The sequence below is a fragment of the Zootoca vivipara genome, chromosome 8 (genome assembly GCF_965207765.1).
Source record: "Zootoca vivipara chromosome 8, rZooViv2.hap1.1, whole genome shotgun sequence".
Taxonomy (NCBI): domain Eukaryota; kingdom Metazoa; phylum Chordata; class Lepidosauria; order Squamata; family Lacertidae; genus Zootoca; species Zootoca vivipara.
The window spans coordinates 66462583-66478583 of record NC_142591.1 but is presented as its reverse complement, the minus strand read 5'-3'; the positions used below and the strand labels follow the sequence as shown (position 1 = coordinate 66478583).

At 43.4% G+C, this 16001-nt stretch overlaps 1 protein-coding gene across 4 annotated transcripts in view; it reads left to right on the top strand.

The window, feature by feature from the left end:
• NCALD (neurocalcin delta) overlaps positions 1–16001 on the top strand; it is a 72897-nt gene that overhangs the window by 41350 nt on the left and 15546 nt on the right. For all 4 annotated transcript variants that reach the window (XM_035125610.3, XM_035125611.3, XM_035125613.3 and 1 more), the window contains exons 2-3: positions 9184–9580; positions 15882–15987. In XM_035125610.3, coding sequence (XP_034981501.1) covers positions 9203–9580; positions 15882–15987 — 484 coding nt within the window. In that variant the 5' untranslated portion in view covers positions 9184–9202. The remainder of the gene's footprint in view (positions 1–9183; positions 9581–15881; positions 15988–16001) is intronic.

Genomic DNA, 16001 nt, shown 5'->3' with positions numbered 1-16001 from the left:
ATTTTGTGCAAAACCAATCAATATGCGTTTCATCTGAAAGCAAGCTCTTTCAGAGCTGACCCACTGAAATTAATGAATGTAAGTTACTCAGGTCTATTAACTGTTCTGAGTAGGACTAGCGTTGAATACCACCCTGTGTACCTGCAGCCATGAAATCTGAAAACTCTTTGCTACACAGTACTCAGGTGATCTGTCCTGATGCTAAAGCCGCACCCTCCCTCCAGATGAAAGCGCTGCTGCTGCTGCTGCTGTTCCCCAGCCTCCTGCCCGGAGAGCACAAAAGAATGATAAGGAGAAGTAAGAGACAGCATAGAGCAGCTGTAGCACATCCATGCCAGAGTAAATCTAAAGGGACAAAGGCTTCTCTTTTGATGTTGGAATCCATAAAAAAAAAAAGATGGATGTGTGCAGCTGCTCCTGTTTGAACTATCCTCTCCCCCCCCTCTTTTTTTAAGGACAAAGACTTGGGAGCTGAGGGGGGGGGGACGGTTTGCATTTAGGTTATGCACAGCGTGTGCCAACATGAGCACATAGCAATGTGCAATTTCATAATAGCAATAAAGTTCCTGCCCAGAGGAATGGTAAACACGCACACTTTTACCGACTGGAGAATCTTTCTTCGTTATATGATGTTTCTGTCTTACTTCCTAGAATTTCATTGGAGCTATAAGTGGGGGGGGGATTCTTTGCATGATGTGAATTACTGCTAGAGTTTTGTTTGTTTTTTAAGTCTTAATTTTAAGAACACATTTTAGCTTTTTAAAAATGTAGTTCACCCACAGTGTGGCATTTATTGCTCTTCTGGCGCTTGGTTCATATTGTGCCGCTATCTAAATGTCTAGGGTAGGAAATGTTGGGAAAACACAGACAATATTTTATTACTACTTGGCAAGCTCATCCATTGTATTGTCCTACCAAGCACCAGGAAAGGAAATCTTATACCAGTTCAGAAATCTGGGAAACAGGGACCCTGTTCAGGAGTAATGCTCATGCAGAGCTAGGGGCCGAGGCAGTTTTGGGCCCCTGAATATATTTTTTGAGGCGGCCGGGCCCTGAGCTTCCCTTTCAATTTCTCCCATCACAGCAAGTGAGCGGCTGAGAGCAACTTCCAGGCAGCAGCCCCAAGCAAGGGAAGGTGTGCAGTCTCCCATCTATTTATTTATTTAGCGGCAACCCTCTTTAAAGCGGCCATGCACAAGTATAGCATGTGCAACTGGGGGAGGGGAGGGGAGGGGGGATGCCTGTATTGGAATAAGATGGGGAATGATGACGGTAACATTCCATTCAACATATGGCAGGAAGCTACAGATAATGGATTTTTTGGTTGGGGTTATGTGAAGCGAGGCAAGTTGCTGTTGTGCTGGCACAATTAATACTCAAAGCATTGCAATTACGAGGACGATAATGCCATCACTATAGGCTGATAGGAACAAAACACTTATAATAGTTGGGTACAATTCATAAATCCTCCTAAACTTTGCTCAGAGCAGAGCCGCTGAAATTAATGGACCTACATTAAGTCATGTTTGTTGATTCCTATGGGACCACTGCGAGTAGGGTTATCGTTGGAGCTAGCCTGATATCTCCCGTGTTGCCGGCCACCATGGAGTTGGAGTCCCAAATGTTGTTTTTTTCTTCTGGTGTTGTTTTCAATCTGCTTGTTTTTCATCCATAGTGCCACTAGGAATGCATGCATGGGCATTACTGGTGTAATAAAAGCAGTTTAAGTCCAGTCATGAACGACTCTGGGGTTGCGGCGCTCATCTTGCTTTACAGGCCAGGCCGAGGGAGCCAGTGTTTGTCCGCTCCGCAGACAGTTTACCTGGGTCATGTGGCCAGCATGACTAAGCCGCTTCTGGCAAACCAGAGCAGCGCACGGAAATGCCATTTACCTTCCCACTGGAGCGGTACCTATTTATCTACTTGCACTTTTTAGGGTGCTTTCGAACTGCTAGGTGGGCAGGAGCAGGGACCGAGCAACGGGAGCTCACCCTGTTGCGGGGATTCGAACCGCCGACCTCCGGATCTGCAAGCCCGAGAGGCTCAGTGGTTTAGAGCACAGCACCACCCGTGTCCCATGTTAGAAGTAGAACATTTTAATTAAAGGCTTTCAATACATTATGAGGCTTTGCCTTTGTTAAAAGCACTTTTTCCATAAGCAAGCTAAATTCTCCTCTGAAAACACCAGGCTGGAAAATTAAGCAGACCCCTTAAACTCCAGCGGAAATTCTGGAGTGGATCTGAAGTGCTTGTAATGGGGCTTCCGGGTTCAGCGCCAGCGCCGATCGGCGGGGTTTCGTCTCGTCTCCGAGACGGCCCGTCCCTGCTAGGAGTGGGGAGGGCAGCGAGAGCGACGCTGCGCCCCTTAGAACCTCGGGAAGGGCGTCCCGGGGGCAATTTGCTCGGCACAGCCCCAATCCGGACTCCCCAACTCTTCGGTTAGCTCTAATAAGAGCTCCGGAGCGAGGAGGGTAGAAGTCGCGGGGGCCATTTTGAGCGGCAACGTTATTCTAGCAGGGAGAAGCTTCAAGCCGAAGGCGGAGAGCGCTGGATTCTTCCGAAAATAAAACGATTGGAAAAGACTGTAAGTAACTTCACGATTTGGATTATAAAACAATTTGGATCTGGGAGAGAGGGGAGAAAAGAGGAAGCCACCCCCCCCACGGCAACAAAAGAGACAGTAAATAGAAACCCGAAGCCATAAACAGAAGATTTGCAATTCAAAAGGATCCCTCAAAGGCATCAAAGAGAATCTCCCCTTTGATGCAGGGTGAGAAGGGGAGAGAGACTGTGGTTTATGACTGCCCTGCAGCAAGAGGTAAAGACTGAGAAAAATCTTTCTTTTCCTCGGGAGCCGGCAGCCCAGACAACCCAGTGAGTTGATCAGGATTTATGAGTCAACTTTTATTTCACTTTGTATTTCTGGATTTTGTGGAATTTCTTTTTTGGTTTAAATGTTTGTGAAATGTGAGTTCGAACTTTATTGTTAATAAGACTTGAAGAATGCAGCCAGCTTGTTAAAATGGAGTCGAGAAAATAAACTGTGATCATATTCCACCCCACGTGACAAGTTTTGACCTTGGCAGGATTGAATTATGTCAACAAAAAAGTGTTCCCCTGAGTTCCAGCGGTCTGTTTTGACCTTAATGTGGGAAACAAGAATAGAGCTATGTCAAGAGGAGACACGACGGCAAGAGTTACAGCAAAAATTTCAGATGGTGATGGCAGAATATGATTTTTTAGGAGATGAAGCTTTTGACACTGAAAAAGATGAATGTGAGAATGACAATGATGATGACTGTGATTTGGAAGGAAAGGATGAAGATGAGGACTGTGATGATTCAACACAAAATGAAGCACACCACGAAAAAAATGATGACTTTACTCTACAAAAAGTTGGATGGAGTGCCCTGCTTTTGAGGGGGGCACGATTGGTATTATTGGAACTCCAGAACGCCCACAGGGAAGAAGGAAAAAATATGCAGAGAAGAGAAGAAATTCAGGGGTCCTGTATGGTGGCCTGGATGGCAAAAGACTGTAAACAGGGGGTGGGGTGAAGGGAAAGTGATGTTGTGATTATATGGATGGATTAACAGGTTTATAACTGGTCTGCTGATTATGGAATTTGCTGGATTGGGGGGGTGGAGCCGGTAATCGGGGATGTAAGGTTAAATTGAGAATAGTTATAGTTTTAAAAGTGAATGGATTTTGGAAAATGTGAAAATATGGAGGCTTATAGAGGGAGAAAAAATTAGGCACGGGAAGATAAAATGGGAGTTTGATTTTTCAGTGATTTGAATATTAGATGAAAATGTTAACAATTGATTTATAAGTTGTATAAGATACAAAGGTGTATTTTTATAAAGTAAGAAACTGTTGCAGATGATAAAAAAGGGATGAAAACCGGGGAAGGGGGGGGAGGGGAAGCCCACAAAATATGGTTTTACAATCATGAATGTAAGAAAAAAATTTCTGTTTTGTATTGTTTTTTTCTCTTTTTTTGCCCTTTCTTTTTTTTTCTTTTTTCCTATTTCTATTTTTCTCTTTTTTTGGTATGACAATAGATGGTTGGATGGATGGCCTCCTGCGTACTGCCCTGGTTTGCTGGAGCTCCCTGGTGGCAGGGGGGGGCTTTGGGGTCAGGGGAGGGGGAGGAGGACAGAAATCCAAGCATAAAATGGACCATCTCTGACTGTTCACATACATGGGATACTTCTGTGGCAGGGGAGGACCCATGTGGGTGGGTAGGAAGGAGGTGGAAAAGGTGTTTATGTATGTACCGTTTTTTTTGTTTTTTTGTATTCTGTAAAATTAATAAAAAGTATGTTTAAAAAAAATGAAGTGCTTGTAATGGACTGAAACATTAAGTCTTGGGAAGCCTTGCCAGACATCGTTTCCAGTTTGTTAGCTGTGTTTTGGTGTTTTGGTTCAGCGCCCCCCCCCCCGGGAAAACAGAAGTGAGCATCTGCTAAAGGTAATAATACCCTGAGCTTATGAACAGCGACAAGATAGAGAAAGAGAGAGAAACTGGAGAGCTTGAAATATACCCCGATAGCCTGTTGTGAATTATTGACACACATTCTTTTGGATTGGGTTCGCAGTGTTAATTGTCAAATGCAGCTTCCTACCTCGGAGAGCGAGAGTTTGTGGTGTGCAGGACATGATGAGATGCAGAGCATTGACTGTGCGCTGTTGGAGTGAGTCTGCATTAACGATCAAGTCCCAGAGACATCAGAATTAGAAGCTATTGGGAGAGAAAGGAAGAAGCTGTTTGAGAGGAAAATATATTGATGTCGCTAGGTGCATCGTTTGAACAGGGAAGCCATGTTGAGCATCATTAAGCAGCTCAAGGCAATTAAGTACAAAGCAGTGAACGCTACAGTGAAAGCCCACATTATGTACAGCATTGCCTAGTCTAATTCTACAAGGGTACTGCAAGTATTTTGGAAGGGGAAGTAGAAGGGGAATATCCTACACACACCTACCCAACAAACTGTTGGGGTCCAAAGGAGATGTGCAATTGTCACCACAGAGCAAAATGCTTCAGAGGATCAATCCACTCTTAAGAGGTGATGCTAGGACAGTGATTTGCTGGATTCCTGTCTGTGCCCTTTTCCAGATGACTTTGCTCACACAGTGACTCAATATCTGGTCCTCTCCAGATTTTGTCGACTACAATGCCCATCAGCCACAGCCAGCATGGCTAGTGGGTTGGGATGATGGGAACTGCAATTCAACAATACCTGGGAAGGTGCCACATTGACTACCCCTGTGATAAATAAATATGGTTCTTGATTGTTGGCTGGGGAGCTCAGTCAGAAAACTATGCCTGTCTCCAAATGCCTGGTGCACTAGCTGTGATGATTCTGGAGCCAAAGTTTACGAAAACACTTTACTGCAGATGTGTTGTAAGTGGCTGTAGTGAGAGGCTTGTGTTCAGTGTGGCCATGAGCTCCTGGAAGGAGGGGTCAGATTGGCTGAGCAATTTGCCTTTTCAAGCAGGCAATCTGTGATCCTAGGCCAGGCACCCCCAAACTCCAGATGTTTTGGACTACAATTCCCATCTTCCCCGACCACAGTGGTTCCCAACAGGTGGTCCGGGGACCCCCAGGGGTCCGCGAGCTATGCCAGAGGGGTCCGCAAGATGCTATTAGAATAAAAAATATATTAAATATATTTCGTATGATGACAGATTTTTTGTTTTGGCCGCTTCCTGCATGAGCAGAGTCTAGCGCAAAACTAGAATTAGATAGAGGCAGTAGTTCTGCTGTATGCCGTTAGGTGGCGCTTTACAAACACTACTGTTTTGCAAAGAGGCAGCGCGTGCATTCTACTAACGCTCACCTCCCCAAGATGCTTTGCGCGCGTCGGCTTCATTTGTGCGCTACTGCGCAGGTACCCTGTCTTCTTCATTCCCCTCCCTCCTCCCTGGCGCGCGCTGCCTCTTTGCAAAACAGTAGTGTTTGTAAACAAAGCATTGTTTTTCGCAGAAGCTACAGTTCGCGTAGTTTAAAATGGGCCGTTGGTTAAAAAGTGGTTCGTTAAAACGACAAAGGCCTACAGATGAAGAGGAAGAACTGTAAAAAACGTATAAATATAAAATATAAAAAGACTCTTAATTTGGCTCTCACTTTTTAATTTTAGGATTAGGAATTAATGGGGGTCCTTGTCACAATAGCGGCTCGATGAGGGGTCCTCGAGAAAATTTTGTTGGGAACCCCTGGGCCATGAAATTATCTCAGTGACCATAGGCCAGTCACCACTTCTCAGGCTACCCTACCTCAAAGGTTTGGAGCAAAGGTGGGATATATATATATATTTTTTAAATACATTTTATTCCAATTTTCCAAATTCAACAAAGGTGGGATATTTATGGAATGAAAAATAGAAGATTTGCTGGGTGGGGGCAATTCAGTGTTTTTGCCTTCAGAGTCACATGTACACAACTTGCTGATAGCCCCCACTTAATTATAAATGTGCTTTTAATACACAATTTGTGGCATTCATTTGTCTAATTCATTTTTTTCTGATCACAGAAAAAAATATGTATTCCATAAGGTAGTTATGTCCTGGGAGATGGCAAACCTAATTACTGGGGAATAATCAGTATCCAAAGGATTTTTTAAAACAACAACAACAACAATGGCATCGAGGGGCTCTTTCTAAGTGTCCTGTTTTTGGAGCTCTTTGGACAATTAATTAAATTGCCCTTTAAGAGTTTGGCTTCTGAAACAATGTTTAATGGCTGAAGGCACTGCTCTTTGCTGGACCCATTTTGCAACGTGGGTGTAGCAATTCTCTTTCGATGGAAGTAGCTCTGATAATTTAATTGAAAAAAATTGGATATTAGAGCTGCATTTGTGTATTTAATGGTTAATTTAAGGAGAAAAGGCTTTCCAGTTTTATCAATGCTATACTTCTTATTGGCTGGGCTTTTTTAAAAAAGAGATTCTTAAAGAATCTTGCCTAAACCAATTTATAGCTACTAATTGGTTTTGAAACCTGACCCATGAGGGATATGGAGGGAATGAAAAATACATTTCATGTTTAATCCTTAATCTTCTGTCCTAATGACATCCCATAACTTTGATTTCTACCTTAAAAGAATTATGCATAAGGAAAAAGTAATCTCATGAGCTTCTGACTGTAATATTTATAGGAGCCTGATGAAGAACATAATCTTGGTATTGGTATTTGAAATAACATTCCACATTCTACAGTGGAAATGTAATTTTTACAACAGATTAGTATTGCTAGACCAATTGGTGCTTAGTATGATTTTGCAATAATATATATAGCTGTCAAAAGAGGGTAGGAAGAAGCTGCTTAAATTCTGAGTCAGACGACTGGTCCACCACCCAGCTCAGCATTATTTACAAACTTTGCAATGACTGGCAGTGGCTCTCCAAGATTTCCAGTGGGAATCTTCCCCACTTTTGCAGTTGCTGGGGATTCAACCAAGAACCTCTTGCATGCAAAGGCCATGTTCTACCACTAAATCATAGAATCAAGGAGTTGGAAGGGACCCAAGGGTCATCTAGTCCAACCCCCTGCAATGCAGGAATCATAGAATCATAGAGTTGGAAGAGACCACAAGGGCCATCCAGTCCAACCCCCTGACAAGCAGGAAACACCACCAAAGCATTCTTGACATATGCCTGTCAAGCCTCTGCTTAAAGACCTCCAAAGAAGGAGACTCCACCACACTCCTTGGTAGCAAATTCCACTGCCAAACAGCTCTTGCTGTCAGGAAGTTCTTCCTAATGTTTAGGTGGAATCTTCTTTCTTGAAGTTTGAATCCATTGCTCCGTGTCCGCTTCTCTGGAGCAGCAGAAAACAATCTTTCTCCCTCCTCCATATGACATCCTTTCATATATTTGAACATGGCTATCATATCACCCCTTAACCTTCTCTTCTCCAGGCTAAACATACCCAGCTCCCTAAGCCATTCCTCATAAGGCATCGTTTCCAGGCCTTTGACCATTTTGGTTGCCCTCTTCTGGACACGTTCCAGCTTGTCAGTATCCTTCTTGAACTGTGCCAGTATCCTTCATGACATTCAGCCACTTTTGAAATGGAGGACAACAGAAGACGCAGATTTGCATAAAACGTGTGTGTGCTGATTTATATGTACAAATGCAAACTTAGAAATCAGTGTAGTAGCTTAAATAGAAATACAATGTTCCATTGTAGTAAGGAAATGTTCCATTGTAGTAAGGAAATCTCACCGGGTGACAATTCAGTCTGCTGTCCAGAGTTTAGCTGTTGATAGACAACTTCAAAGCCTTGTTAGTTGGGCTGATCCTGCCTTGCCCAGGCCCTCACCTCAAGAAATTTCATCTTCTTGTATGAAGAAAGCAGAAAGACTTGGGGGGGGCACAGTTATTTTGGCCAGAGAGACTCAGAGACAGAATTTTGCACATTTGATTCAAATGACTAGTGGGGAAATCTTAGTGGCAGTCCTGAGTATTCAGTTTTTAAAGCTGGTACTGTATTTTATTGAAGCCTCCTATATCATTGTATTGTACAGGAACTTGCAGTGTTCCATATTTTGCAATCAATCTTTAATTGAAGTGTGGTCCTCTTGCAATACATAGCGCTTTCCTTGTAAGCACCAGGACATCCCCAGCTGTTTCCTACTGCAACCTCTCATGCCCCCACCAAAGTCTCCTGAAGTGGCTTTTGAGGGGGGAAAGTCAGCAATGGGGGACGCGGGTGGCGCTGTGGGTTAAACCACAGAGCCTAGGGCTTGCCGATCAGAAGGTACCGCTCAAAGCGGGAAGGTAAACAGCGTTCCTGTGGGCTGCTCTGGTTCGCCAGAAGCGGCTTTGTCATGCTGGCCACATGACCTGGAAGCTGTACGCCGGCTCCCTTGGCCAATAACGCGAGATGAGCACCGCAACCGCAGAGTCGGTCACGACTGGACCTAATGGTCAGGGGTCCCTTTACCTTTACCTTTACCTAGTCAACAATGAAGGTCTGCTTGTCTTCATTTGCAGGCACAGGCCTCTTTGAGATCCTGGCTTGAGATGCTACACCATGAGGCACCCTGAGCTGGTTCAATGAAACTGTTAATTCCCAGCAGCAAATCAACCCTGTTTGAAGGCCCACAATGTTCATCATCGGCCTCCGGTTTTGTAAGCAATTCATTAACTTGCTTTTCTCTCCACCTCCCTTCCTTAGATAAGATCCCGACGCCAACATGGGGAAACAGAACAGCAAGTTACGCCCCGAAGTCATGCAGGATTTGCTAGAAAGCACAGATTTTACAGAACATGAAATCCAGGAATGGTACAAAGGCTTTCTGAGAGACTGTCCAAGTGGACATTTGTCCATGGAGGAGTTTAAGAAAATCTATGGGAATTTCTTCCCTTACGGGGACGCTTCTAAATTTGCCGAACACGTCTTCCGCACGTTTGATGCGAACGGTGACGGAACAATAGACTTCAGAGAATTTATCATTGCCTTGAGCGTAACATCCCGAGGGAAACTGGAGCAGAAGCTGAAGTGGGCATTCAGCATGTATGACCTGGATGGAAACGGCTACATCAGCAAGGCGGAGATGTTGGAAATAGTTCAGGTAGGTATTGCTTCCAAGATGTTTGTTCTTTCCTTGAAAAAGAAAAAGAAAGAATGTTTAATGAACAATGATTGAGCAATAAATCCTTCAGTATTCTTGGTCTTCCATAGGTTTAATTCAGTATTAAGATATAATACATTAAAATCTGACTCATCTTTAACAACTGCAGGGCTGGAGAACCCATGGCCCATCAGAGAGTGTTGAGCTCCCAACTCCCTTCAATCTTAGCCAGTATGACCATTGCTTAGGGATGATGGGAACTGGAGTCCAACCGTCTGGATGACCACAGGTTTCCTCATACCGGGAAAGTAAAACACCCAAGACCTGCCTAGATCTTTGAATAAGCACCTCCCTGGAGTTGTACCAGTCACTGCAAATGTTGTTGTTTAGTCGTTTAGTCGTGTCCGACTCTTCGTGACCCCATGGACCATAGCACGCCAGGCACTCCTGTCTTCCACTGCCTCCCGTAGTTTGGTCAAACTCATGTTCGTAGCTTCGAGAACACTGTCCAACCATCTTGTCCTCTGTCGTCCCCTTCTCCTAGTGCCCTCAATCTTTCCCAACATCAGGGTCTTTTCCAAGGATTCTTCTCTTCTCATGAGGTGGCCAAAGTATTGGAGCCTCAGCTTCACGATCTGTCCTGTCTTACCTAACAGCTTCCTTCCTCTGGTTCAACACATCAAGCTAATAAATTGTAAGGCTCTTTGTCAGCTAGAATTCCTATCTCTGTGACCGCAGGACAGATCTCTTGTCTGTTTCATGAATAGGGATGGACAAATCTGTCCATTTTGGTTTCTGTCCACTTCTCATTTTCTCAATCTTAAATTCAACTCTCCCTATTTCCACATTAGTTTCCTAATTTTTATTTTGAAAGACTGTGTGAAAAAAATTATACAGTGGTACCTCTGGTTAAGAACTTAATTCGTTCCGGAGGTCTGTTCTTAACCTGAAACTGTTCTTAACCTGAAGCACCACTTTAGCTAATGGGGGCTCCTGCTGCCGCCGCACCGCCAGAGCACGATTTCTGTTCTCATCCTGAAGCAAAGTTCTTAACCCGAGGTACTATTTCTGGGTTAGCGGAGTTTGTAACCTGAAGCATCTGTAACCTGAAGCGTCTGTAACCTGAGGTACCACTGTATATATAGTGTGTGTGTGTGTGTTTCTCCTTCGCGCTCAATCATTGCAAGCAATTTCCTCTAATATAGTTTTCACTAATAAAGGAATATTTGTGTGCACTTTAAGTAATCCCCCCTCTCCCCAATCCTTAGTTGTTGATGGAATATTAATTGCACATATGTAGAAATGATTTTCTTGTGTTTAGAATGTGTATTTTATTTTATTTTATCTTTATCTTTTTTATCATGACCCTTTATTTTTGACTGCTTTGATGGTCTCAGGCTGTGGAGCAGCTTATCACTTTGAAAAATAAATAAAACAAAATACACTTTATCTGATTCAGAGAAAGCCGTGTTACCCTTAGTTAGAAAAATACATTGTCGTTCTTGTTTCCAAATGGGAGTTTAATCAGAAAAAAAAACTATAGTAGAAAGCAGCCATAAAACTCTTGGTACCCTTTCAAAGTGAGCCAATGGATGGCTGTTTATACTGGTGTGTTCCTGGGGTTGCCTGGAACTCTGAGCTATATGTAGAAGGGGAGGAGGAATCTACCTTGCTCAGATTCCAAAGTGGATTCACCCGATCTTATCCAGGTGCACAATGACCCTGGTTGCATCAGTGGTCCATTTCGGAATCCACAGGATGCTGAACTAGATGGGTGTTAGTTGGATCCAGCGGGGATTTTTCTAACATTCTTATGTAGCTGATTCTATCCATTATCCTGAACCCCATTTGGAGTGAAGACTGCTGTGCAGCTCATCCGCCGTAGATAGCAAGCCTCTCCAGCTTGTTCTCATGCGCACAACGGAGTTTCTCTTGAGTTTCATTACTTTTGACAGCCTGTGCCATGCTGGGTTTAAATTTTCCCAAGGTAATGGCAGGAGCTAGAGGAGCACTGGAGCAGAGCATCTGCTCCTGCCCAGCAGGTAGCACTCGCCAATCTTTCACCTGCTCCACATTGCTGTAAACTCTGTGGAGCAAGTTTGCCTATTCGGGTAAGTTTGTATAGCAGTCGTAGGTTGCAGGGTCACGATTTATGAAACTTACGTGTGTGTGTGTGTGTGCGCGCGCGCCAATTTAGCAAACAGTGCTATAATTTAAATAGAAATGCAATACCTCTTGCCATAGTGGGGAAGACTGGACAGAAGAGCCCTTCAAATAAAGGATGCCATCAGATAGAAAAGTGGGGCGCTTGGCCACCCTGATAAGTTGCAATGGGAAGAAATAGAAACCAACATGCTCTGGATAAAACATAGTGACTGCCTTGGAATCCTTTTCCCCCCTGTATCTCTGTTGCATTTTGCTTTTGAAACTGTTTTTGTGGGTATTCGGGCTGTAATAAAGAATGTATGTGTGCAATGGGAAGAAACTTAAAACAGCTCAGGACTGCAAGACCGCAGGGACTGCCTCTCCCCATATAAACACACCGGGACTCTGTGTTCATCATCTGAGGCCCTTTTTGTGTGCCTCCTTTAAGGAGGTGGGGTTGTTTTTGTTTGTCTGTTCCTATTTTAACTATTTATTTCTGCTTTTATCTCGTGTTTTTATCTTGTGAACTACCCTGAGATCTTTTGATGAAGGGCAATGTATAAATCCAATAGATCAACTGACAGATAGATAGATAGATAGATGATAGATAGATAGATAGATAGAGGCACAGTAAAGGTAAAGGGACCCCTGACCATTAGGTCCAGTTGTGGACGACTGGGGTTTCGGCACTCATCTCGCTTTACTGGCCGAGGGAGCTGGCGTACAGCTTCCGGGTCATGTGGCCAGCATGACTAAGCCACTTCTGGCGAACCAGAGAAACACGGAAACGCCGTTTACCTTCCCGCCTATTTATCTACTTGCACGTTGATGTGCTTTCAAACTGCTAGGTTGGCAGGAGCAGGGACCGAACAACGGGAGCTCACCCCATCGCGGGGATTCGAATTGCCAACCTTCTGATCGGCAAGCCCTAGGCTCTGTGGTTTAACCCACAGCGCCACCCACATCCCTTTGGAGAGGCACGGTAGACCACATTTTACAGGAGATTTAAAGGATAGGGTAGCGAACTTAAGGGGCAAAGACCACATTTTACAGTAGATTTAAAGGATAGGATAGCGGACTTAAGGGGCAATCCTATGCATAAGAAGCTGGCATAAAACAAGCCAGTGTAAGTTAAGCCAGTATAAAGTTACACCAGTCCCAAACACTGCTTAGTGGTATCTCTGCTGCTGCTGCTGCTGCTGCTGCTATGCCTAAGTGTGGCAGAGGGGAAACAAGCCTTTAAAATAGTGTTCTATGCCCCTTTGGGGGGAACTTACATTGGCCTTGGCTCAGCCAGCTGAGCTGGGATGAACAAGGCACACAGAGGTATTTTTGACTGAGACAGGGTTTGAGACTTAACACCAGCTGAGCTAGGATGCAGCCCGTTGTACCAGAGATCAGTTGCATCCAAAGTTGCTCATGCTGGTGGCTCTTCCTTGTTCCAAAATGGATAAGAACAGAACTCCTCATGGTTTGGGGAGCTCTGTGTAGTCATCAGAGCCTCTGGAACCTGTAAGGCAGGCATAGGCAACCTTGGCTCTCCAGATGTTTTGGAACTACAACTCCCATGATCCCTGACCACTGGCCCTGTTAGCTAGGGATCATGGGAGTTGTAGTTCCAAAACATCTGGAGAGCCAAGGTTGCTTATGCCTGCTGTAAGGGATAGCAGTTGTTCAAGCTGGTACAATTTTAACATGCTTAGGAGTCTTCATCAAAATGGTATTTTTTTAGAAAAAAAAGTTGATTAAAAACACATACACACACAAATCAGATAAGGTTTTATTTGTTTTATGGTTGCTTTTAATTAACATATTTTGTAAGCTGCCATGAAAATATTAATTTAATGGCAGGATAGAACAAAGCCTTAAATATATAAATGGTGTTCCCTCCAACAAATAATAATAAATTTAATTGCAGTATATGCCCGTTGTTTCTGCACCTGGCTTCTGGTAATTAATGCCAATATTTCATTTGCTCATCCCACACTATTTTTTTATAACTTTGGGGTGACTGAAGGAAAACTGTTGTTACAATGCCAGCTGCTGATGGGGGCAAGAGAGAAATACTTGATTATATTAACCAAGCATTAATATTCCATTAAACCGATAAATGTCTTTCTGTGCACATATTGGTCCTCTCTGTTTAAAGTATAACAGGGCTGGAAGGTGTACTGGGTCGGTAAGCAGAAGTAAAAGAGCTAGAAATTTGGGGTAGTTGTGAGCTTGGTGGGAATTAAGGCTTGCAATCCTATGCACATTTATTTGGGAGTAAGCCCCACTATACTCAATATGACCTGCTTCTGAGTAAACATGCATTGGATTGAACTGCACTTTCCCCCAGCGCTGCACCAACAGTCCCTAATTAACATTGTCTCCTGTCATGTCACTTAACTTGCTGTTCTACATCTTCCAGAAGTGGCATTCAGTCGTTTGATGAAGACAATATTTTATTGAGGCAAAGCTATTTTGGATTAAATTTTGCATAAATGAGAACTTCAGGCTAATTTGGAGAATCTTGCTTGAACAAAACATCAGCGTTTCCATTTGGACGGTTCCAAGTAGCAGCTTTCTGGACTTACTGAAATTCTCAAGAGGACTTCAAAGGCAGCCCCTACCCCACAATACAATGCAGTACTCTAATCGGAATGTAATTGGAGCATAGAAAACAGTGGCTAGGCTGTTGTGCCAGTTTGAAAATATGTTATTGAAAAGGATAATAAAATTTATTTTAAATCAATAACTAGGGGCAGATATTTCCTGCGCTAAAAGGCTTTTAAAAATTCTGTTTCAAGTTAACTCACATATTTCACCAGAGTTCGAATTTTGCAGCCAGTTTAAATGAAACAAACGTGCATATTTATTTATAAATGCATGGCTTTCTGCACTGTATTCAAATGATTTGCAGTATAAAATGCAAAACAAACAAACCATCAAACCAAACAAATAATCGGAGGGTTTTTGTAAACAGCATCGTTGGAAAACTAAGAAAGAAAGGTTTTATTCATCATGTTGGGTACCAAGGAAACCTTGTTCACTTGGGGTATACAGTGGTACCTTGGTTTACGAACTTAATCTGTTCTGGAAGTCCGTTCTTAAACCAAAACAGAGGCGCGCTTTCCCTAATTTCCCTAATGAGGCCTCCTGCCGCTGGTGCCCTTCTACCGTTCAGATTCCGTTCTTAGACCGAGGTAAAGTTCTCAAACAGGGACACTATTTCCGGTTTTGCGGAGTTCGTAAACCGAATTGTTCTTAAACTGGACTGTTCTTAAACCGAGGCACTACTGTAATGAAAGAGGTAAGATGGTCACAATTAAACTTGATTTTATTCATGTCTTGCTTGACTCCTAAAATTTCACCAAGGCTGGTTCTGTTGGCCTGTAAGTAAGGATGAAGGAGACATTTGATTCCATTCACATTTAAAGGCAAACCTGCTTAATTCACGCTTCCCAAAACAATATGTGAACTGAAAAACAGCCACCCTTTGAAATTTGTGCTTCTCTGAATTTTGCAATGCAGTTCTTCAGTGATGTAAGCCAACAAATGCAAATGCATATACTAGGGTAACATATACATATTAAAAATGCACACATTACTGAAAATTAAATACAGAAAACACATCATATTAGGGGAAATTGCTTTGGATATGGCAACATTGCATACAAAATTGCCACATTAGGAAAAATTTGCATTAGAATGCTAATTCATTTTCATGACAACTTTTTTTTTAAAAAAAGCACAGCACAAACTGATGTGGAAATGTGGAGGACTGGATTTAAGATTGGAAAAATCAGGAACTAAGATAAAATTTGTCCCACCCTTAGCTGTGGGCCACCCAAGAGGAGGGGCATTGCTGGGCACTTAGGCGGTTCGAGATGCTGACCCTTGACACAAACAGGCATAAAATCTGCAAATGCTAATTGGTACTCATAGATGTCTTTGGGCAAATTAGATTGGCAAGAGGCCGAGGTCTCCCCCAGCACTGTAATATGTCTCGCTGCCCTGGGACCAAAGTAATGATGAATAAATGAATGGGAAAGGAACAGGCAATTAGGGCCCAGCATAAAGGAATGGGGGCACGGACCCCCCCCCCCCACATCCTAGTGTAGTCTCTGGAATCACAACAGTGATCATCACCATCTTGTGTCCCACTTCTTAGGCAATCTACAAGATGGTTTCTTCGGTTATGAAGATGCCAGAAGACGAATCGACACCCGAGAAAAGAACAGAGAAAATCTTCCGCCAGATGGACACCAACCGGGACGGTAAAGATCCTTTG